The sequence below is a fragment of the Rattus norvegicus genome, chromosome 4, assembly GCF_036323735.1.
Source record: "Rattus norvegicus strain BN/NHsdMcwi chromosome 4, GRCr8, whole genome shotgun sequence".
Classification (NCBI taxonomy): domain Eukaryota; kingdom Metazoa; phylum Chordata; class Mammalia; order Rodentia; family Muridae; genus Rattus; species Rattus norvegicus.
In genome coordinates, this window is record NC_086022.1 from 150,190,788 (window position 1) to 150,216,396 (window position 25,609).

The 25,609-nt window shown below is 42.5% G+C and overlaps 1 protein-coding gene across 6 annotated transcripts in view; it reads left to right on the forward strand.

Annotated features, from left to right (window-relative positions):
* The window catches only part of Pparg (peroxisome proliferator-activated receptor gamma), a 125,362-nt gene that overhangs the window by 95,045 nt on the left and 4,708 nt on the right, over nt 1–25,609 (forward strand). For 5 of the 6 annotated variants that reach the window (XM_006237009.5, XM_039107130.2, NM_001145367.1 and 2 more), the window contains 2 exons: nt 3,163–3,362; nt 13,106–13,556. In XM_006237009.5, the coding sequence (XP_006237071.1) occupies nt 3,163–3,362; nt 13,106–13,556 (651 nt within the window). The remainder of the gene's footprint in view (nt 1–3,162; nt 3,363–13,105; nt 13,557–25,609) is intronic. The other variant, XM_063285619.1, reaches the window with a different exon arrangement.

Here is a 25,609-nt window from a genome sequence, read left to right on the forward strand (position 1 = left end):
GAGAGCACTCTACCACTGATCCATATGCCCAGCCCACAATTTCTTCATCTTTTAATACACCATAATTCTTACCGTCTCTCATGTAAACTTCCCAATGTACATTTGACTCATCTGTCCAATTTTAAACTTCATATTTTGGAATTTAATTTTTCACACATTTATTATATAGTCTATGTATTTTGTTGTACTTAGGAGCAAAGATAAAACCTGGTATTTGTATAGCTTCTATTCTAGCAGAACAACTAATGTAAACACATTAGAAATGCAGTAATAGCATCACGTCACACACTAACTAATATATAATCGGATGGATATAGGGTTATTAGAATGCTCCATGGGAAACGTATCATTTTAGAATATTCCCAAGTGGTTCTCATATGCTCTGTCCCCTTTTCTTCTATGTGCTTTGTACATGTTAACTAATTGCCATGACTGTGGCATGTTCATGCATGCATGTTATATTCACCCCCATTATCTTTCCTTGTCCCTTTCCTCTTCCAAACTATCTGGCTCCCCTTCGACTTTTATGTTGTTGTCTTCATCATCCTTCTTTCTCTTCTCCTTCTGTTTTCCTCGTCCCCTTCTCCCTCCGCCTTTCCCTCCTTTTATTTTGTGACCTAATGAGTTTACTCAGGATAACATACAGAAGCATATGTGAGAAGTTATTTACAGGAGCTTAGGCAACTTACCAGGGCTACATCACTGAGGAAAATGCCTCTGCCTCCTCCAGCAACCATTAACTATACATAGAGTCCCCGAGGGACAAATGGGGCCTTGTTGAGCAGGTCTCCATTTCATGATGAACATGTATTTTATTCGTTGTATTTCATAATGTTCTACAAGTACTTAATATGTGCCTAACAATATGCTAAGTGCTGGGTGTAATGAGCAAGACTCCTGTCTTTGAGGAGAAAAGAAAACACTGTTGACTACTGTGGCCAGAGCTATTAAAAAAGAGACAGTGGTGTCATGGTCTTAGACTGAGGGAGCCCAGTGGATCTGGTGACCAGGTGGAAGGGCGGCTCAGTAAGCTGACATTCCTTACCCCAGTGCAGCTAAAATGGAAAATAGTAGTGAAGGCGGAGTCTGCAATTTTGACTTAAAAAATGGCAATTGTTTAAAGATTTCTGTTGAAGGGGTCATGTACAAAGGTTATATTTAGCAAAACTATTCTCTAAACATATGCTGATCTAATGTAAACTGAAAGGCAAGCATCCTTTCCCCTCTCACTCCAAGCAAGGTCTCTTAGGAGATCCCTGTAGGGCAATAGTCTTATTAGTGATTAAGTACAGGCTCAACTGAGGTAAATTTACACATCTGAGACTCAAGAGTACAAAAGTCTTTTCTTAAAAACAAAATTTGCTAGGCATGGTAGTAACCTCTAATCCCACCAACTAGAGAGGTTAGTGCAGGAGAGTTTCAAGTTCTGGGCCACTTTGTGCTACGCACCAAGACCTAGACTCAAACTATAAAATACAATAAAAAATAATACCTGAGTTGTGGCTCAGTCTACCACATGCACAAGACCCAAGATCCGATCTCCAGCACCAACAATTAAAGTCACTGAGCAGATAGAAATGTCCCCATATACCTTCTCTTATGATAGACATACTACCTTTAGTCTAAGAAAAAAACACCATCCACCTGGAGCTGGAGAGATGGCTTAGCAGATAAGAGCATTAGCTGCTCTTGCAGAGGACCCAGGTTTGATTCCCAATACCCACATGACAATTACCATCTGTCTGTAACTGCAATTCCAGGGGACCCATTGCCCTCTGCTGGCCTCCTCAGACATTAGGTGCACACTGTGATACAGAGATGCAGGCAAATTCACACACACACACACACACACACACACACACACACACACACACACACCCCTAAAATAAATATACATTTTTATTTTAAATTTTACTTTATTTTTTATGCTTTTCCTGCATGTATATGTGTGTACATACCTGATACCCGTAAAAGTAAGACAAGAGTGCCAGATCCCCTAGAACTTGAGTTATAGATGACTGTGAGCCACCGAACTTGTTGCTGAGAATCAAAATGGTTCCTCCACAAGAGCACGTGCTCTTAACCACGAAACCAACTCTCCAGCACCCCCATTTTAAATGTATTTCATTATTTTTATAAATATTTTTAAAACAACAACAAAGTATGGCTCCAAAGAAATGTTACTAAAGTGACATGTTTAAGTAATATCAGAAGTAGGAAATTTTATTCACGTTTAAAATCTACGAACAGATCACTATCTATTTCACTTTCTGGGGTTGGGTTGTAGGCCTTGCACATGCCAGGCAAGGGTTCTGTGCCCAGAGGACACCCCAGCTCTCACAGGTTAACTCCTATCTTAGGCCTTCTATTCTGTCTTAAATCTTTCCTTTACGTTCACACTTCCTCACCCCTTGAGAAGCCAAATTAAAGGTATTCTGATGGCTGTCATGAAGGGGAAATTCTGCAGGTGGGGGGAAGTCAACTTGCATCCACTTAATATTCGAGATCCCAGGTCTTTCTTTACAACAGGAACAAAAAGCTCATACAAACTGCCTGAGAACAGGGCCTGTGTTTGTACAACTTGAACTTCTCCATAGCTGCTTAATTCATGAAACAGGAAGATGCTCCTGCCTTACTTTTTGTGAAGTGCAGAGGTTACCAAGATAAATATGACCGTGTCTTTAGCTGCAGGATATTGTTCTACAGAGGGATTGGAGGCATAAAAAGTCATAATTATAGTACAGTGTGAACATTTTGATCATTGAAGTGCTCAGGGTTGGAGGAGTACTGGGAAGTAATAATTAGCTGCACTTGAAAGTCTTATAAAGAAAGTGACTTTGCATAACAGGTGGCTAGGAGTTGTTTCTCAATTACTTCATGGTTAAATGAATATGTATTCCTGGTTGTTAAGCAGATCCTTCCAATTTCCTAACAGGATCATATGTTGCCTTTTTTAACTGAAGAAGTAAATAAGTTAATTTTCATTTGTCTGTGCTACTGTTATGAAATAAAAACATGAGCAAAGTGGTAGAAAGAAGGCAGGACCGGTGCCGGGTGGAGAGAGGAGGGACTCGCACTGTGGGAACCAAGACTAGGGAAAGCACAATGTGAAGCCCTAGTAATGATCCAATGATTCATCCTGTCATTCCTCTTCCTCTGTAGCCATCAGGTTTGGGCGAATGCCACAGGCCGAGAAGGAGAAGCTGTTGGCGGAGATCTCCAGTGATATCGACCAGCTGAACCCAGAGTCTGCTGATCTGCGAGCCCTGGCAAAGCATTTGTATGACTCATACATAAAGTCCTTCCCGCTGACCAAAGCCAAGGCGAGGGCGATCTTGACAGGAAAGACAACAGACAAATCAGTTAGTTCTCTTCTGCTCTCTTCATTGGGGTGGCTGGGGCTGGGGGCTGTTTCCTATGACTAAATGAGTTGCCTTGATGCGCATGTGTATGCAAAATACAGTTCAGCTGCAGACTGTTAAAATCTTGTGGCAGGCTGGGTCCAAAACACAGGAAATGTCTTCAAATAGGATAAGTAAACATTGTTCTGAAAAAGGAGTAAGTCCTCCAAGCTGTAATAAAAAACCTTTGAGAGTAATACGAGAACTTTAGGTCATCTCTACACTCATGAATGAATGTGAAGCTTTCTGGTCACAACAGTGTCTCAGAAGCCTTGCAGTGTTGTCTCATTTCTACCTTTCAGTTTTTCTATGGTCATTTGTCCCAGGTTCAAAGTGGGCGCAAAAGTACATCAGGATACCATGAGACCTATTTCCTTACAGTACCTAGCTTTACTCCTGGGAAACTGGAGGCTCCAGCCTTCTGGTTTATACATGAATTCTACATTCTGCAAGGATCTAAGTTGCCTATGCTACTCCAATGGAATGTTTGTTTGTTTGTTTGTTTGTTTGTTTGTTTGTTTGTTTAGTATGCTAAAATATTGGATTGAATCCAAAGCTTCAAGTATGTTGGGTACACATGTGCTAGAACTAAGCTCCAGCCCTAAGCCACAGAAGGCTTCTTACGTGCCTGGAGATTCCTTGAGTGACATTGTTTAGAAAATTCATAATAGATGAAAATTATTGTTGAATCCAGTTTTCTAGGAAGCAGAAAGTTTCTGACACAAAGCTGAGAAGCAACTTCAAATTACATTAAAATGAAACATAGATGCTGCTCCCCAGTCCACCAGCAGCTGGAAGTGTGCCTGGACTGGGTCTCTGTGCTTCTGGTTTTACAGCAGGGTCTGACTTTGATGATATGGTCTATGACATGATGAATATCCCTAGGCAGTAAGAGCTACAAATCCCATGCAAAAGACCTGGATCCGGCTCTTGAAAGCCCTATGTGTTGTCAGTTACTTCCAATGGTCAGGAGAGCCAGTCAACTATTAGGGGGATAGATGTAACTTGATGCCCATTCAGATTTTAGGAAAAAATCATATTATCTCCTAATGTGTTTTGATGACTATCTCAGGTTCTTTCTTTCTTTTTAGTTAAATGACTTTGAGTGGAGTCAGCTTAGTAACTATGAGAAAGCCCATACCAGGAAGAACAGTTGAGTTTCTCCCAGGGATGACTGATACCTTCACAGTGACATAAAAGGGCCTAGGTACTACAGTTCCCAAGTATCTTACACATTCTTTACCTTCCAGCCGAGGGCCCTCTGAAGGCTGCTGTTGTTTATTATCTTCATTTAAGAAGGGGGAACTGAAGTGGTAAGGGGTGAGCACACAGAAAACTGAGGGCTAGGATGTAAGCTTTCCGACTTCTAGATGGGAGCATTCACAGCATGCTATTCCTAGGACTACAGAACATGATATGATGGTGGACTGGGGACCAGTCATAGTACAGTGAGGTGTGTGCACTACGTACCAAAAGCAGCCGTAGCAAGAGACACACAAGTGAAGCCTCTGAGTAGCTAACTTGATTACAGAGAGTAAGCTTACTTCACAGGCAGAAAAGTAAAGGAAGGCTGCAGAGCCACATGACTGAACAGAACTAACACTTGCCAAGAACAGGTGCAGGAGAGAGGGCTGGAGTCTGGGATCTTCAGAGTTAGGCACTGGGGAGGGAGGAGGTTGCTGAAAGGCCAGCCAGTTCAGTTTTACCTACAGCAACTCATCTTGCAGGCTCTGGGTTCCTACTGTCTTAACCTATAGTGCACATCTAAAGTCCATACTGGAAAGCCTATCAATTTAATACTACTTAACAGCTAGGTGTGTGTGTGTGTGTGTGTGTGTGAGAGAGAGAGAGAGAGAGAGAGAGAGAGAGAGAGAGAGAGAGAGAGAGAGAGAAAGCCAGCCCACCCTAATAGGCAAGAATTTAATATATTTAACAGTGGCCAACTTACTCCTATCTTGGTTCTGAATGACACAGCGCTCAAACCACTAGAAACCACTTGGAAACCTCATCTTGGCTGACTTTTTGGCTCTAGGTCTCTGAGTTAAAAATAAGATAATTGGAGGTCCTTTGTGAAACAAATAGCTATTAAGCTGCTTTAAGGAAGGGGCTACAAAAGCTTGATTATAGACTTCTCAAGCTCAGAGGCCAAGGGTTGTCATTTCTCCCTATCGTACATAAGCTTGTGCTTTTCTCATAATAGTTACTCAGACTATTTGTTTAATTGAATTAAAGACTGTTGCTTATGCCCTTTGAAATTACGGACTTTCAACAGAGGGCTTTTCACTAGCCCAATATTTGTTCATCAAACTAGACATCGTTACCGATTGGATAGTGACAGAATTACCTCCAGTTGGGGTCTAGAAAAGGAAAAGAGACCCAGCCAAATATAAACAACCCATTCACTGATTATACAGAACTAAAATCAAATTGTTTGGCACTGTTTTCTCCTTATCTGGTGAAATCAAATTGAGCACCAATGGAAATAGTTCAGTAGAGAATATGGAAGAGAAACCCAAAATGTGATTTGCAGTGAGAATTGTTCTTTATCAGCATGGTCCTATTATTCATTTGATAGCATCAATCTCAGGGGTGTTATGTTATCTCTTGGCCAGGACTGTGAAGGCTTGGATTTGCATTGATAGGGAAAGTTTTGCTGAAGTGTGGCCTCTCGAGATGGTGGGGGATGTGAGAAAGTGGCTGAGGCCATAAGGAGAGAAGCTTAGGCCTCAGTATACACCCAGCTTGTAGCTGATGTCATCAGCATCTGTTAGGCCAAGCCTGGGGGAGGCTGCTCAGTGTAGTGGATGACCAATTACCCAGAACCTTCGCAAAAGGAAATGATCAGACTGAAGGGGCCATTCTTTCCCTTTATCTCACTGCTCCATTTAACCATAGCCTGTTAGGAACCTACCAGCTGCTGCCCTCTCAGCCTTTGCCTCTGAGCTAGCAGGGGCCACTCCCCCTCCTCAGCTACACTTCCTTCTTCTATATCTTATTCCCTGGGGCCACTTACACCTTTCAAAACAGATAATTAAATGTTCCTGCTCTTCTATCAATTTTAACATCGTATCTTTGGGATAAGATACCAATAATTTTCATCATCTTTCCTCCAAGAATATGGACTAGGCATTCTAGTCTCAGGGTTAGGGGGAGGTGGGCTATAGTCACTAAAGAATTCTTAGGAGCATTATGCCTTTTCAACACCCTCAGACAGGGTGGAATCCATTCTCCCCACTACCTTTCTTCCAGGGGTTGCTTCAGCATAGCCCTTGTTGAAGAAATCCCAGTGATCTCTGAAACCCATGAGCATATTAAAACTAGAGCCTCATTTCTTGAAGGCAGTTTGATAACTGAATGGACTTTGGAAGTTTAGGATGTTTGACTATCACGCTGGTACAGTGATCACATGACCCCATGTTTGTTGATGAAAATAAACAGAGTGGTTTTTCAAAAACCATTCTCACTGCCATGGCTGGTCATAAAACAATAAATAGAAAAACTCTGGGTATGCCTGCCAACTCTTCACTTCATATCTGAGAGTGATGCCTAGGGAAGTCCTGGCTGCGTTCTATCTACAAATAAGAAATAAAATGTTTTATTTGTACTGTGTTGGACTTTGGGTTCCAAGGCATCATGTTGTTTAAGATAGGCACATGTAAAGTCGCTGTTCCTATAACAGGAGCAAACTGGTGCCATTAGAAAAGTGATCATTCTGAATAGTATATGAAATATAAAACCACTGAATCATAAAGCCCATGCAGAGTTGTAAACTGCTGTGGAAACATTTCTGTGCCCATTTACATTTATGCTTTCTAAAATATACAGTGGCCATCACATCATACTGACTCAAGTGATAGGAAAGATACGTCTCTTTAAATCCTACACATACAGCTAAACAAAGCATAGTCTATCCCTTCACCTTTTTGAAAGAATCTGAACGAACTGAAAAATCTATCCTCCCCCAAGGAGAAAAGTATTGGGAGAGGGAAGAGAAAGATTTAGGGACCCCTATAGGAATAAAGTAGAAAACGGAGCTGAGTAATCTCCAAGGTGTCTGAAGAAGGGGCCAGGCATTATCGACCCATCTATCAATAGTAATAAAACAAAGGACTTTATAACCAGAATCATCAGTAAAAGCTAATGATATGACAGATCTGAACTGTATTATTCTAGGTTTGGATGTGTAATTCAGTAGGAGAACACTTGCCAACACATACAAGGCTCTGGATGCCATTCCCAGTGCCAGAAAATAACAATAATATTCAATATAGTTAAGGGGGAAAGCACTTGGGCTTCTTTAACTTATTTTTATTTTATTTATTTATTCTTTATTTGTTGGACTGAGTTGACCAGTACCTTTTTTTTATCCACTGAGTAACTGTTTGGCTGAAATTGAACAATTTATTTAAGAGCTGTGGTTATGTGCTGGTTTGTTTGAGTGCAAATAATTCTTATTAAGTTTTCATTTGTTTGTCTTAAATCACTTACCTACATGATGACACAGAGTTACAACTGAGTCTTTCTAACTTAACTTCTATAACAGACAGCAGTTGTCTCTAGAAAATATCACTCAAAAGGCACTGCCTGAGGACCCCAGTACAGAAGAGCCCTAGTTCTTTCCAGAAAAATAATTTTATTGAAAAGGGTTTAAAGCCATGGAGAAAGAATTTAAAAAGAGACAGTCAGGGGGATATTCTGGTTCTAGTTAGGGTTTGCTCTAAAGAACTCTTTGACTTTGTAAAGTAGCTTAGCTTCTAGTTTCTTCCCATTTAGAGAGCAACGATGTGTGCTTTTAGAGGAGCCTTTGAGTTCTGTGGTTCCCATGGTTTTCAACAAGCAAAACTGAAACACAGGAGCAAGGACAGAAAGGAAGTTGAAGAAACAATGTACTTTGGGGTTAGCATTCATTGACTGTAGTTCATGGAGGACAAGATGTGTGCCTAATACTATGAAAGTCAAGAAAGGCAGAAGACCAGAATAAAATTTAAAAGAGAGGCTCCAAGAATGTAGTATTCTTATTTGAAAAAAAAATCTAAGTATCTGGAGAGGCCCACGAAATGAGGCCCATATTTTTCCCAAGCCAAATTATTATTTGGTTTGGTTTAGAAACAGGGTTTCATGTAGCCCATGCTGACCTAGAACTCACTATGTAGCCAAATAAACTTATGCTCCAGATTCTGCTGGTTTTACCTCCTAAATTGTAGGATCACAAACAAGCAGTACCATGCCTGGCTTCCCTCCCACTCAGCTGTGATTCCACACTGTTGTTATCATGTGATTTCTGTGAGCAGGTCAGGTACTATGCAGATATGTATGTGGCTAACTAGAGAAATCACCCAGAATAACCTGAGCTGTGTTAGTTAAACCTTCCTATTTATCTCCTTTAATGTGTTGTTTTATTAGTCAAGAGGAGCTGTGAACTTAGTACTTTGTGTATATTCCCTTTCATAACTCATATATTAACATGCTGATGTATTACTAAAAGGTGCATCCACACAATATCACAGGCTGTGGTTAGTATTTATGAACCTCATGTCCAATCCCTAGTACTACAGAAAGAGAAGGAAGGAAGGTAGGAAGAAAAGAAGAATCTTTCTGTAGCCAGCAAAGCTTGGGCATCAGAATATCTCATTCCCTTGACCACTGTTCTGGGAAGAATTTTGTTCTCATCATTTGCATAGTTTTTATGCATTTTGGATCCTAAAAAACCTAGATGGTCCCCTGAGCATGTCTAGTTGTAGCTTTTGTTCCTGCTAAGTAATATGCCTACCTAGCCATTTAATGCTGTTTCTGAAGGTAAATACATTGTAAACTAGATTTAAAAAAAAAAAAACTGAGTCAAATTTTGAAGGCATGGCTGCTCGTGCAAATGGTGTCATCTCTACAAGCTGATCCAAAATGCTAGGGCTCACTTAACTTTGTACAGAAATGTGATCAAAGACGTACAGTTTGTTTTATAAAGAACACTGTACAGAAAGAAGGCTGTCCATGGTGCAGAGTGTTAATAACTCTGTTCTCAATAGGCAGGCAAACCACTAACTACTTTCTTAGGCAGTTTGAGGATGAGGAAGTCCCAGTGAGATGTGAAAGTGATGCCTAAGTGGATCCTTTGGAGTATGGGAACTGTAAGCTGGTGGCCTGGGAATCAGTCTTACAGTTTGACAGATCCACATAGAAGCAGAAAGAATTTATGCAGAGTCAAAAACAAACAAGCAAACAAACAAAAAAGCCCAGCATAATAAAATATAGCTAGGAAACAACAACAAACTCCCCACTGGTGCTCATTTGCATGTCAACACTCCATACTCTCTGCCAGCTCCCCACTTTTTCAGAAACATCAGAAATGCTGAAGGGTTATTTTTTTTTCCAAAACTGTACGGGTTTGGCATAGTGATGGTGGGGGTGCTGCCTCTTTTCTCTGTCCTTGAGTGTTTTACTGCCAGGATATCCTGACCAACACTGATTGCCAAGGGGTTAAAGTCTCATTGTTGTTAAATTGGGAGAGAAAATTAGCAGGATTTGGTGCCCTATGTTCAGCTATCCCAGAGCTTCAAAAACAGGAACCTGGGGCTTTATATGAGGGGCAGGGGAAGTCAAGGAGAATCACAAGGGTGATGGACCAGGGCAGAGTTCCAGATAAATCGCTTACTTGGAGGTGAAAGAATCTGATGCTCACACTCTGTGCCAAGAACCCACATGACTGAGCAGAAGCTCACCAGGAAGCTGAAGGGGCAAGTCTGGGTACAGTCTTCCTGGGTGTGAAGATATAGTCCACTGTCTTGATTCTATGCTTGTATTTCCCATCCTGGGGTTTTGGAACTCAGAGCCTTGAGCATTCTAAGCAAGCAGCTATGTCTAACTGAGGTGATGGTTCATGTTCATGTCACCTGCAATACGGTGTGTTTGGTTGAACTGCCTTCTCTGTTGTCCACATTCATATTCTCAGGAGAATAAAGGAAGTCAAGGAGATAGGGACTTGACATGCTTGGAACCCTGTACTTAATCCCCAGCAAATTGTGAACCAGGTGTGATAGTGTACCCCTGTGAAATCCCAGCACCAGAGAGGTGGAAGCAGGAAGATCAGAAGTTTATGATCATCCCCTGATATATATCAAGGTTAAGGCCAGCCTAGGTTAGGTACCAGAGGCCTTATCTTAAAATGTTAAGTCACTTATATTTTGTTAATATAAATTATAATACACTATGATACCCCTTGAACACCAGTAGAGAAGGGGGAGGCAGGGAGAAGGAAAACATTTCTTCTAGGTTCTGTAAAATCATCTTCATCCACTCATATTTTTCTCAAGGTTAGAATCTGACCCTTGGGACTAGCACAGTTTAGTTGTTATAATTGACTGAGCCTTTTCTTTATCTTCTTCCTCCTAATGATGCCAATTGTGAAGACTTAGGGTAATCCGAAGTAAGATGTCCAAGAAACAGTGAGCGTGATTTGCTCCTGATTGTCTTCAACAATCAAAGGCAGCAAGCAGGCTGCCTCTGAGCCCTCTAGGCTCTCCTCTCTGAGGTGTGATGAGCATTATGGCTGAAGTGTACTGAGGGCAGCATTATTTCTAGAGCAACCCAACCTTGAAGCATTTGGAAATCTACTCAGTTTAAGAGTTCTCGGTGTGGAACTGACTGAACTTGGTGGAGATCAGGAACACTTATCTGCAAGAGTCCGTAGTTAAATCTCTAGCCAATATATCTTGAAGCTGGCTAATCTTGCCACTTGTGCAACCCACACCCACCCCATCTTGCCTTTTAGGGAAGCTCTTAAGAACCTCTGCTCAAAGAACTTGCTTTTAGTACATCAGGAATTTTATGATCATGTGTCATATACAACACACACAGGCACAGCCACCACACACACTAAAAATACAACTAGACTCTCCTCTAGAAAAGAAATGGAAAGCTCCAATTTTGTCAACTTCCCAACAATGGTGTTACATGCTTTTAATCCCAGCACTCAGGAGGCAGAGGCAGATAGATCTCTGAGTTCGAGGCCAGCCTAGTCTACAGAGCAAGTTCCAGGGCATCCAAGGCTACACAGAGAAACCCCAACTCAAAACAAAAAGAAAAGCAAAACAAACAAGCAAGCAAAAAACCTTGAGAATTTGGAAGGGTAAATGACTTTCCCTAAGTGATAGCTAACTAGCCCTCACACAGCAGCTGACAAGGCTCACAGCCATCTATAACCCTAATTTCAAGGGATCTGACGAACTCTTCTGACCTATATAAGCACTAGATACACATACGATACCCTTATATGCATACAGGTCAACACCCATACACATAAGAGAAAATAAATCTTTGGAGAGGGGGAAAGTTAACCATAGACCCAAAACCAGGACTCAGATAGCCTGTTTTCGTTCCAGTGTTCAGCTATAGAAATTATTTAGTAACATTGAGGTTAGCTCTTTCTGGGGTTCAGTACATTAAATAAGTATGAAGTGTTCCTCCTCCAAGTTGATCAACCTTGAGAGTTTCACAATGATCATAAGCCTTTGACTAGTTCTTTAAAATATATATATACATACATATATATATAGGGAGTAGAGTGTCATGACAAACATGAATTACTTTTCAAAGCAGCCTGTTTATAAATCTGTGTGATTGATCCATTTGTTTTCTCTATTAATTGATCCTTAAGAACAGATATAGTAAAATGCTTTTCGGAGCTGAGGCTGCAGCTCAGTGCTAGAGCATTTGCTTAGCACACATGAGGCTCTGTAGTTCGGTCCTCAAAACTACAAAAAGTACAAAGCTCAAACCATTTTATTTTACCACTTTTTGCATTGTTTAACCCACAGGCCTGCTACGGCTACATTTTCTGAAACAGATGGCTTCCAGAGCATAGAAAGAAAACAGACATTTTCTTGGCTCAATATTTTTAATCTGCTTTGGGTGATTTTTTTTATAGTGAAATAGATTTTATATGTTCACAGTGTTTCCTTTGTGGTCTGAGTATATTTAATCTAAAGCTGCAAGATTAGTTTATGTTCAAGTGGGCCTTTTCAATTATAAGATGCTTTAATTATTTTTTTTGTTTTTAACAAAGGCTAAATGTATATTCTCTCTTTTTTATCTTTATTAACTTGAATATTTCTTATTTACATTTCGATTGTTATTCTCCTTCCCAGTTTTCGGGCCAACATCCCCCTAAACCCCCCTCCCCTTCTACATGGGCTTCCCCTCCCCATCCTCCCCCCCATTGCCGCCCTCCCCCCAACAGTCTAGTTCACCGGGGGTTCAGTCTTAGCAGGACCCAGGGCTTCCCCTTCCACTGGTGCTCTTACTAGGATATTCATTGCTACCTATGAGGTCAGAGTCCAGGGTCAGTCCATGTACAGTCTTTGGGTAGTGGCTTAGTCCCTGGAAGCTCTGGTTGCTTGGCATTGTTGTTCATATGGGGTGTATATTCTCTTGAAATTCAAAAAAGTCAACAGATTTTTTTGTCATTTTAGTCATTCCTGGGGTAACAGTGGCAGGATAAGTTGAAGGGATTAAAGCTCGGAGTTGATAAAATGTTTGGCTTCAGCAGATCCTAATGATGAATAGGAAGAGCCCTCTCTCCTGTTTAAGTGCCATCATCTCTCACCCGTTTACCCATCAGGGCAAAGACGTTCATACAAAATAGTCCTCGGGAACTAGGGCGATGCTCTCTCAGAACAAGGGACTCAGCCGCTTTCCCTTCTCATTTGCAGCCATTTGTCATCTACGACATGAATTCCTTAATGATGGGAGAAGACAAAATCAAGTTCAAACATATCACCCCCCTGCAGGAGCAGAGCAAAGAGGTGGCCATCCGCATTTTTCAAGGGTGCCAGTTTCGATCCGTGGAAGCTGTGCAAGAGATCACAGAGTATGCCAAAAATATCCCTGGTTTCATTAACCTTGACTTGAATGACCAAGTGACTCTGCTCAAGTATGGTGTCCATGAGATCATCTACACCATGCTGGCCTCCCTGATGAATAAAGATGGAGTCCTCATATCAGAGGGACAAGGATTCATGACCAGGGAGTTCCTCAAAAGCCTGCGGAAGCCCTTTGGTGACTTTATGGAGCCTAAGTTTGAGTTTGCTGTGAAGTTCAATGCACTGGAATTAGATGACAGTGACTTGGCCATATTTATAGCTGTCATTATTCTCAGTGGAGGTAAGAGCCATCTTTTGATTTCTGTGGTGGAATTGTTGGTGGGATTGTGTCTCCTTAGTGCTCTGTGCCCCTTTTTACTTGCTGTAGTTGTGTGTAAAACATGCCAATGGCACAGTGCCATGAGCATGTCACTCCCCAAGCTGAGTACCATCGGTGTGCAGAGTGAAGACTGGGGGGATCCTTGCTTTTATTCATCACAGTGCTTTTTTTCCAGCCAAATCCAATCATGAAAGACAAATGCTCTCTTCTTTCATGTTCTTTTTCCTTCCCTTGCCCCCTTCCTTCCCAAAAGGCCAATCTGGTCTTCAGTTCATTTTAGTAATGACACATGTAATATAACTTTGATGTTGCTTCTGCGGTACAGAGCAGACAACACTGTGATATCTTGGCCCAATTAACACACCCACCCTACCTTCCCTGCATCCGAAATCAGGGAATGTGCATTGCTAAACTCTACCTTCTCTCTCATGTGGTTCTCCTGCTGGCGTCCCTTCTACACCTTTATAAGGCACTTGGCTGTGATTATGAATACAGTGTGAACCCAAGAGCACACCACGAAGAAAGAAATTGACTACTTAGCAGTTTGTTGAAATTTGGGCCTTACAAATATCTGATCTAATAACCAACTCCAAAAGACACATTTTATACCAAATGCTACTTTCAGTGTTCTCTCTCTTGTTTCCAAGTAAGAAAACTTTCTGTTTTCATCTCTATCTACAAAAATTGCTTTGAGCCAGACAGATAGTATTCACTTAGGATCTAAGCATTAAGAAGGCTGAGGCAAAGGATGTTGGAATTGATGGCCAGAATGAGCTAGTTAGTCTTAAAACAAACAAACAAAACTTTGCTTTTTAAAATAATGAGTTCTCATATTGTAATTGACTTTAGGTGCACTTTCTATGTAAATTGTGCACTTACCTATTTGTGACTTACCTGTGGGAAAGGGGAATCTGAGGTATAAGCTGTATTATTGTTCTGGACAAAGAGCGTGATCTAGTGGTTAGTTTTGTGCAATTGAGAGCAGATTGCTCAAGTGTGGTACATGGTAACTATTAAGATCACTAAGAACCAACACTAAGGAGGTTACTCTAATGCCAGGCAGGGTTCTTAGCACTTCCTACACACTAAATCCTCACAACAACTCACTGAGGTGAGTGTTATTTTTTTTTAAGTGAGGAAACCAAAGCAGAGGAAGATATGTGGCCTTGACCACGGTGATGTGACCAATGTAAAATGCAGCTGGGAGCCAAGCATAATGGTACACACCTTTAGTCCCAGCACAGCAAATCTCTGTGAACTCAAGCCTTGCCTGATCTAGAGAGTTCCAGGCAACCAGGCTACATAGTAAGTGAAACCTGTCTAAAGAAAGATGCACTAGGGTTGTTGGTCTGCTTCCAGAATCCATGGTCCAGGCTTCTAGTCTGTGCAAAGTAAAACTGCCTCGCATGATTTGGGGAGCAAAGGGGAGGAAAGGGTTAGTGTCATGTGATAACTCACTTTCGTTTTGTTCTGTCCTTGTGTGTTGGGAATGGAACCGAGAGCCAGGCAAGCACCTACTACCCAGGCACACCCTCAGACACTGAAGCAACATTTTTTGGGGAGTTGAACAGTTGGGTTTTAGGAATTTTGGGTGCTCAGGATTAAACTCAAGGTCTTAGACATGTCTACCACTGAGTTATACTCCCAGCCCCAGAAACACCATTAATAACCATAAACTACTCGGCTTTATAAAGGATCTCTTACAAATCAAGTCATCTGCTGGTATATTTACATTATTGTTTATTTTTTAATGATAGTGAAATCACAGAAAGTTGTTGAAACTATATTCTATTATTTTAATTGTGTTTATTTTATTTCAGTGTTTAGGCTTTTTGAAACAGGATCTCAGGGTCTCAGGGTCTCAAGTCTCAGTTCAGTTACCCTGAACTCACTATTTTACTGAAGCCGGCCTTGAACTCCTGATCCCCTTGCCTCATTTTCTCAGTGCTGAGATTGTATACATGTGCCAACATATCTTTCTTTGAAAAGTATTCTAAATTTTGATTGTTGGATATTCTTCTATGTAAATTTCTATCTAAATCTCAGGTGGCTTTGTGGTGTAATATTTCCAGGAATGGAATGGAATGAAATTCATAGCTATGCACAGCACATTTTTAAGTCTTTTATTGCTTCGTTGCTTTCCATAAAGTTTGCAGTCATTTATATCCACTGATACTAAGGGAAACATTTAGGGAAAACCATGCAAAGGTCTAACTGTATAAATAGGAAAGAAATAGCCATGTTGGGCTGGGGGCAGGAGCTCAGTGAAAGAGTGTTTGTTTGATACATGCAAAGGTTCCAAGCACCAGAGAAATAAAAGTACATATGTATACACTTGTACATATACACACATACACATGCATACACACAAATATACATGCATACATAATTCACTAGTTGGTCAAGAGACCACACTATAAATACTAGGCTTTGATTTGATGCTGTAGTTACTGACTCACGTTAGTTTATAAAAGCTAAAATGGCACCAGTAACAAAGACTGTATAAAGACATTCTTTTGGCCTTTCACAGATAGTCTTCACAAAAGCCAGGATCCTGATCCCATCTGACCCACACAACAATGAAAGATATTTCCAAGATAGCAGCCTACCAGATTATTAAGACCTTTTAACCCCTGTGAATAGTTCTAGAATTCCTCAAGGCAGAGGATTTACCACCGACATGTTCCTACATCACAAAACAGAAAGTCCTTCCCCGACCAAAGTTAGTATTTATAAGTGAAGTCTAAATCCAGGTAACAGACAAGAGTAAAACTGGCCCATGTTTGTCTAGCTCACAGGGATGTGATTCTCCTCTCCTCAGAGAGGCTGGTTGCATGCAGGCCAGGTAAAGTTTGTCCAACATACATTCCCAGTTCAAGGACTGGCTTCCAGTAAGTTCTCATCATCCATCGATGTAAGATCAGTATCCCAAGACAGTTTCCAGATTAGCCTTTGCTTGGTTGGCTTTTTCTTATTCTAAAATTCCAGAAAGGGAAAACAGCATGTAAACAAGAGGCTTTCATTCAGAAAACAGAGTTCTGCCCCTATCCAATCTTAGTAAGAGTGACTGATTCTCTCTTTGCACTTCAGAAGTTTGTCAGGTGTTTTAATGATTTTGAAAAGAAGCACATTGGCCAAGAGCCAACTGGTCTACCCATTCTGAGCTGTTCTAGTGCCGTGTTGGAACTTGTGCTCTGCTGGAAGCACTTAGGTGCTCAGGGTGGGGGAATGGTGAACTCTGTGTAAGATTGGGGATGAGCACTGAGAAGAGGTGCCTTAGAGTGACCAAAGAGGAAGACTGTAGACACAAGTATCAATCTGACCCAACTGGGGATTTGCTGGGTAAATAGGTGTTGCTACCCACTAAACACTGCTGACCTGTTGATCTGGTTCTTAGATTTGAACTGTGTTTAGCAACTCCTCGTGTACTCAACTCTTGCAGTCAGCTTGCTGAGAGAGATGACCTAGTTCTCAAAGTCTGTCTCCTCTGAGCTGGAGCAAGAAATGGAAGAAAAAGAACAGCGATGCTTCAGAGCCAAAGCATAGCACTTCTTAAATGCAGTTCATAGCCAGTCTCCCATTGTCTACCAGCAATGCAGCCATGTCTTTATTCTCACTTCACAGGCAGAAAAGGAAGGGTTATGCACTCAGATTTGTACAAATTGGATACCTACTGAACAGTAGTAGGACTGGGCTAAAAGCCAAATGTCCTGTCACTGTGGTAGTCCTGTCCCCTCTGCTTCTTTGATACAGGATCACAGTTCACTCTCAGCAGCTGGTAACTGCAACCCCCCCACTCCCACTGACACCTTCCTTCCTTAAGGCCTGAGCCTGGAAGCCAGGGGAGCACTTCCTTGTAATCCCAGCAGATAATAGCTTCCGTTGCACCCTCTAGTCTTACTGTTGGGGTAGGTGGTGTCGAGAGTAATAAAACTGCATCCAGCAAGGAGATGTTTGCAACTGGCGCCATAGACCCATGCCAGCCTTGCTAGTAAGCTTTCAAGCCCTGCCCCATGGCCAATGCCAAGTGTGAAGCTCAGGAAATCTGGCAACTCCAGGACACTCCACAGGACACTTTGCCCTCTTGAGTATGTGCTGTGTAGTAAAGAAAAGCCTTGGAGGGTCCAGCTGGAACTCTCCAACAGGAAAAACTCTTGTGATATTCAGAACAGCTTGGAATCTATTTTGATTTGTCCTAAACTTGTAAGATATGAGGGAGGAAATCCACTGGATTTTACAATGTACTTTTCAAGGCAAACTGCCACTGCTGTCTGAGTGACAAAGAAACTGCCACTATCTCTGTAGCAGCAACAGATGGCAAGTCATCAACCCTTCATTTACCCTCTGAAGTCTGGCTCCTGCCAACCACCTACAGAGTGTCCCCTGTTCCCTCCAGAAAACCCAGTGATATTCCTTCTTTAAAGCAGCTCAAAATAACTGTTCTTTGAGTGACAGGCTGTTGAGTGGGTAGAAGGAGGTTATATTCCCATAGTTATGCATTTGTCCATCAAAGAAGACTTGATATTCTTTGTCAATTTGACCTTGTTCTGTCAAGTCAAAAGCTTGGGCCCCATGGCTTCATTGTTTACCATGGCCAATGGATTTATTTATTGATTCATTAGACTTAGAATCAAAGACAATACCTGAAATAAGTTGACAGATGCTTATAATAAATAAAATGGCAACAGTGGCCCCTATTTGTTGAATATCCCAAAAATCCAGGACATGTGCTCTATTCCTAGTCTTTTATCTATCTTTATGGAAGCTCTGTGCAGCCTATACCCCAGTTTACAGGTGTGGAAAATGGAACTTCAGAGAGATCAAGTCACTTGCCTATAGTCACAGAGCTACTAATTGATAGGACCAAAGTTTAGACCCATTAGTATAGTCAGGCTGGTGTCAGAGGTGTAGCTTGGGGACAGAGCTCACATTAAGCATGTACAGAACTGGGCATATTCAATCCCTAGCACTGCCATCATCACCACCACCACCACCATCACCATCACCATGCACTTCCCTGCAAAATTCTGTTGCCTTTTGAGTAATTGAGATAAACATTTTAGTTGCCTTGGTCCTAGAGTTCTTTAGAAGCTATCAAAAGATCATAATTAAGAATGTTCATATATTGTTACTAATATCCAATGCCTTCTTAAGACAGAATTTTAACTAACTAGCAATCATTTTGCCCACTGAGCAGCCATCTTCCCAAACCCTTTGTTTGGCTTTGAAAAGTGCTAGGGACAGGCTTAGGGCTGGTGATAAGCTGAATGCCAGTGTTATGGTTCTTACATTTGTCATGGAATGAGCACCTGAACACAATTGTTTGCAAAGCTTCCCACAAAGATAGAAAGAAAGCCTCAAATGGCTGAAAAGAAGTATATTTAACTATATAAGTATATTAACCAGACACAGTCATATGCCAGGACATAAGAGATGTTAGTGGTTACAAAGAAAAGTTATAAATGCAGGCTGAGGGGATTGTTTGGTCGGTGAAGTGCTTGCTGCGTGAGCATGGGGACCTGAGTGCAGATCTCCAGTGCCTAAGTAAAAGCCACCTGCTGTAGACTTGTAAAAACAGGAAGACCCCTGTGCCATGCTGGCCAGCCATACTAGCTGAATCATCGAGCTCCACACTCAGTGAGAAACCCTTTCTCAAACAGAAAGGTGAAGAGTAAGGAAAATCCCTAATGTCGACCTCTGACCTCCATATGTGCATGTCCATAGGGGCCAGGCGTGGATTGGGTGGAGCACAAACGTACACACTGGTGAGAGGAATTTAAAACTGTTAAAATACCATCCTGTGTCTCCGTTTCTCTTGCTCTAGAGAAACAACTGAGCATGTGGGCACTTACTCTGTGTAGGTCAGTCAGACACTCAGGTACATGGCAAAGCACCTCTTTTAGCAGCTCAGACCCAGTGACCCACTACAGATGGCTTGGGGCAGAAGGACGGACCACCAGGTTTAGGAATCCCTTAGTTCCCCTTCAGTTCTTGAGTATATGTACCATACTTGCATTTTACTACAGAGTGATTTCTGTGCATTACAGTGGACAGTATAGCACATATCTCCCCCTTAATAGTTAAGTGAAGGAGACAAAATCCAAACTACTTTGAAACTAGATATTAATAATAAGTATAGATAATAATAGGCTAACATTTTTGTGTATTTAGTAGTCCTTGGGATTGAACTTATGGCCTCGTACATGTGAGCACAGGCTTCCCTATTGAGCTACACTCTCAGCATTATGCCAACTTCCTATTTCCTCTATGCCAGCTAAATATTTAACTTCCTTCCTCATTAAGAAAGTTCTTTTTCCAACTCTTCTTCAGGTATTAAAAATGAACAAGAGTATCAAATTTCTCTTGAGCTGGACATCCAGTGTTAGCATGTCTCCTGACCCCCATCGGGAGCAGGCCATGTCACAAAGGAATAGCTGGTTTACTAAGGACTAACATATCTAATGGGTTCCTACCTACTCTGTGTATGAGACTGGCAGAATGGCTTTGAATAATGACTCAATTTGAGTTATCTAGAAATGTCCCATTAATTTCTGTTTTCATAACCTCATGCACTTGGTATGATAGGGGTGAGGTATATTTATGAGTTTGCAACTGGCACCAAAACACTAAAAACCAGAGAACTGGGGCCAAGGATGGGGTAATGGGGGAAACAGTGAAACATCTTAGACTCACCCCATAAATAGGCATCCATGTGAGGATCTATGTGCAGGCTTTTATTTGTAGAGGATAGAAGACCCCTTATCTGTAGCTGCTCCAGAAATAAAACTTCCTTCTCCACCCAGGCTGGGTAGGCCACCATCATCTCAGGACTGAGCAAACAGTGGTGTCTGAGACAGACAGGACTGAAAGTGGAACTGCTGAGTCACTCCTGTCCACACTGGCAGTCAAGGAAGAGGCTCCTTAACCAGTCACGGTGGCTTTTCAGAGTACTTTATCATTTTGGACTCTCAAAATGTGTGTTTAAACTCTGGGTGACCCAGACAGCCTTCCAGATGGAAGATGGCACCATTCAGCTGCAAGTAGGGAAGAGTGAACCCAGGGTCCTCAGGTCACCTAACAGGGAGATTGGGCATGAGGGCTGTGCTGTAGCCCAAAAGAAACTTCTCATCTGCTGCAGCAGCTCTGGATAGGTCAGAAAGAACGCTCCAGAATCACACAGTTCAAAAGCCCCACTCCCCCACTTCCTAGATATGCGGTTGCCGCAATTATTGACCTCCCTGGGCCTTAACTTCCTTATCAGCTCCCCAAGCAAGTAAACTAGCATTATATGAAGCTTCTGGCATTGTGCCTGGGACACTGCTATGCACACAATGAATGCTAATTTCCCCTTTCTGCTGTGTGATATCATTTGAAGTAGCTCCACTCCATCCTGCCAGTCAAATGGCTTAAAATTCCACCAACCGTCCTTAAAATCCCTTCCTACAATGTAAATACCCCTAGGGAGCTCTCAGCTAATCCTTTTATCAGCTATCATTTTAAGGGGATTAGTTGCAGATTGAGAACAAAACCCAAAGGGAAAGAGATACAGAGTAGGAGGAGGAGCCAAAGAAGGAGGATCAAAATCCCCTAACCCTGAGCCCCCAAGGAGACAGGGGAAGCTAGGACTGTGGATTGCCCCTCCCAGAATTCCCTTGACTTTGCAGGAAACAAGGTGTTTAGAAAGTCATATCTATGGTTTGCAATCACAAGTTCTTCTCAGAGAGGGAGAGAGCGAGAGAGAGCGAGCGAGCGAGAGAGAGAGAGAGAGAGAGAGAGAGACAGAGACAGAGACAGAGACAGAGACACAGAGAGAGACAGAGACACAGAGACACAGAGACACAGAGAGAGACAGACACAGAGACACACAGAGAGAGACAGAGACAGAGAGAGGAGCCGATGGTAGACGATGTAGGAGTGGAAAATCTGAAGTTGATAAGTTGTCTCGGGTTTGCTGTCATGGGTCTAAAGTCACAGAAGTGCTCTTAGCTCTTTTCTCAGCCCTGCCTCCTTTGTCTCCTTTGGCAGAGCCACCAGGTGCATTGAAAGCAGCAGTGTGTCACCCTGGAGGGCTCTCAGAAGAGATTCTTCTCCTACTTCCTTCCCTAACTCTTTTTTCTCTATGCATACCCCCACCCCCAGCCAGCTACCAATCCTGATAGAATTACCCAAACCACAGAAAGAACAGAATTGTTGCAGAGCACATGACTGAACCTTATGTGACTAGTACTGCAGAGCTAGGAGGATCACAAGGATTTCCCAAGGCCAAGACAGAACTCATAAACTTCCATCCTCAAAGACCTTGAACTAGAATCAAACCCAGGCTCTATTCCTTGGGGGACCCTGGAGAGAGACAGACTAGCTTTGACCAGGCCTAGAGAAAGTGTTGCCTGCCTTGTCCCTCATGTGTCCATGTCCAGGAGCTGGCTCCGTGGAGATGGGGACTGAGGAGTGCTAGTGTAGAGCTGCTAGTTGGTGGACAGATACCAGAAAATGTTGGTCAGGCTTGACTTCATTGTGGTTTTCCCCTTCTACCATCCTGCTAAACCCATTGTTATCCAACATAGAGAAAGCATTGATTGATGTGAAATCATTGCTTCAACAGGGAAGTGTAAAAATGTCTCACTGCGTCAGAGGGAGGGTCCACCAGCAACATGTGCACTGTGCGCGTCCTGCAGCAGGCAGATGATATCTGTCTGTGAAGCATTTGCAAGGCTTCTGTTTTACTGCACCCTGATTTTTCTGATAGCAGCAGTAAACCACCCGATGCCTCAAATCATCTGTTGGTCAGACCTCTCGTTAATTTAGGTTGACTCTGCTAGCATTGCTAATAAATCCTCAGCCCAGAATTGGAAAGAGAGAAACATCTGGAACAGGGAAGGTGAGGGGAAGCTGAAAAGAAGGGAATGGCTAAGGGAAGAAAAGCAGGGAAGAGAGAACCCAGGGAAACCAGGGGCACAACATAGCAAGAGACAAGTGAAGGGGTAACCCCTGAGCTAAAGCTCGGAAGCCTGCTACATGTGCTAACACACTCAATACTCAGAAAACTGACTTACTTTACCATTCTAGCTCTGCCTAAAACCATTATTTATCTTCATAATGAGCAGAGGAGAGAGTTCAGCTGGTAAAGTACCTGCCTGGTATGTGTGAAGACAGGAGTTCAATTCCCAGAGCCCAGCTTTTTTTGTTTTGTTTTGTTTGTGTGTATGTGGTTGTTTGTTTGTTTATTTGTTTTTGCCAGCTATGAGGCTTGGGAGATGGTTCAGTGATTAAGAGCATTTGCTGTTGTTCTTTGAGAGGACCAGAGTAAATTTCCCAGCACCTATATTAGGTGGATCACAAACTCACAACCACCTGTAACTCCAGCTTCAGGGGATGCAACACTCTCTTCTGGCCTCCTTATATACCACACACTTGGCATATGTTCACCACCCCCTCACATATAAATAACATAAGTATGTGTCAAAGCCAGAAATGGTGACCTGTGCTTGTAATCCCAACACTGGGAAAGCAGTGACATGACAAACCCAAGAAGGAAGGAAGGAAGGAAGGAAGGAAGGAAGGAAGGAAGGAAGGAAGGGAGGGAGGGAGGGAGGGAGGGAGGGAGGGAGGGAGGGAGGGAGGGAGGGAGGGAGGGAGGGAGGGAGGGAGGGAGGAAACCATGGATAGCACCTGTGGAAGGATGCCTGAGACTGTCACTCACCTCTGTGTGCACACACTCACACACATGTGAACAAAACTATTTTTGCAGTGCTATGGCTTGAATTCATGCATGCCAGACAAGCACTTCAATATAACCCTAGCTGCTTACTTATTTATCTAGACAGGTTCTTGCTATGTTGCCCAAGCGGGCTTCAAATTTCTGGGCTCAAGCAATTCTCCTCCCTCAGCTTCTGAGTATTTTGGATGACAGGTGTGCTCCACTGAGCCAACTTCCTTTTTTAAAACAAGAAAACTGAAGTAAGGAGAGTTCATAAATTTTCCCAAGGTTACCATGTGATAAAGTGCAAGTTTGGAAAGTTAAAGCTCTCACTGGTACTCAAAACTGGTACTGCTGACCCAGAGCAACACATTCAGATCAGCAAAACCCTTAAAACCTAGAAGATCCCATCCAGGTCAAGTACACGGGACACATAAATGTTGTGTTTAATCTCACCAGTTCACCTTAATGTGGATCCCTGTACTGGATCCAGCTCTCCTGCATAGCATATTTCCTAGAGAAGACAGTGGGAGGGAAGAGCCACAGACCATGTGATAGCTTACTTTACTCTGTTCACAGTCTATCAACAGTCACTAGGATTCTCAAGATTAGATCAGAAAAGCGCCCACAAGCCCTGACTATCCTTTCCACAAGACATATGTCCCTGAACACTCAGCTACTTTGTTTTGTGCCTCTTCTGGAGCCGTTCTATACGTGTGTTTTCAACTGTGAGAATGAGAGCTTGCCCAAGCCCCAAAGCATGTCTGTACCAAAAAGTATTTTCTTATGCTCCCAAATTTCCATTCTTACCAAAAGCACCTCCAAACCTTCTATTTCCCAGTTGTTGATATACCACCCTGCCCTCACTGAACTGACCCCACCCTGTAGCAAGGTTTGAACAAACACAGAGTAAGGACTTCTATTGTTCTTACTCTTGTAATTCACTATGGCCTCATGAGAGATGTGGTATGGTTGCCTTCAAAAGCAAATTATCCCCAGAAAGATCAGCTAAGTTCTCCAAAGCACACAGAAATTTATTTAAGTGGAAAGAAGAGAATAGTTGAGTCTTCGGGTTCCAGATCCAGGTCCAGGTCCCTTTAGAACCTATCTTGGAACTTAAAGTATAATCCAATAAAAGAAATGATGGAGGAAGTTGGAAAAGAAGTTAACTGCAGAGTGTTGAGTCTCTGATAACACTTTCTCCTCTTCAGTGTTCAGCTCACACTTGAACAGAAGTCCTTCATGGTTATGAGTCAATATACAGCTGCCCCCAAGCTGCCATCTCCCTTTAAAGGACCAAAATACAGTCCATTTTAACCCATCAGAAGTCAACAAGGAAGGTAGAAAGTCGCAGATGGTATCTCCTAGAGAACAGACAGAAGGACTGGCCTTTGTCCTCCTGCCTGTCCTACAAGAAACCTGACCTGTGGCCTGATGCTGTGGGGGCCTGAGCCTCCTGAGAAAACGTGTGCTAGAGGAATGCAGCTTAGGTGAGTGGGTCCTGGTAGGGCCTAGCATTGCGTCTGCTTCAGATAAGCCCTGTACTCAAGGCAGAATCAGATCTGGACAAGATGGAAGCTTTGTAGATCTGCCCAAATCAGTTGCTCTCTAATCAATCCCAGGACTGTGTGAATGAAGACTGGAAAGATTCTTTCCCAATTTGCAGCCTGGGGAGTAAGGATGTAAAAACTGACTCCAGCCTTCTGGAGTGTGTGAGTCAACAGTGCTCCCCCAAAGGGCCTTCTGGGCAGCCCTAGCCAACACAGAGCCCTTGACCCTGAGTGGACTCCAGACTTGCCCCTCACCTCAGCAAGGTGCGAGGACCTCAGATGGCCCTTTAGGGAATGTCCTAGCAGGCCCTGGGCCCTGGGGAGTAAAGAAAAGGGAAAGGATGAGATGGCTCTGGGGGCTTGTCTGTGGCACAGTCTCAACTCAATGAAGGTCCAAGGGAGTGTGTAGAGGAAGGTGGAAAGAGAAACAAGGAAGAGAGCAGAGGAGCTCCCAGGCCTGTGAAGAGTAGAAGCCGAGAAACAATTGATTCACTTTGCTTTGACCTAAGACCGAGAGAGACTGGGTTTTTGCAGAGGGAAGGGGGTGTTTTTAATAAGCTGGTTCTAAGTTTAATGTGTAAGCCCATGAATACACTTTTCCAATTCAATTTTTAAATTTATTTCCCTAGTTGAATTATGTGAACTGTGTACTAGAGGGAGTTACAGATGAGAATGCATCTTAGAACTTTTGAATTAGGGACTTAGAGATCCCTGATAGAGTGTACATAGGAGAGAACTGAGCCCAACAAATTTAGTGAGTCAGACCC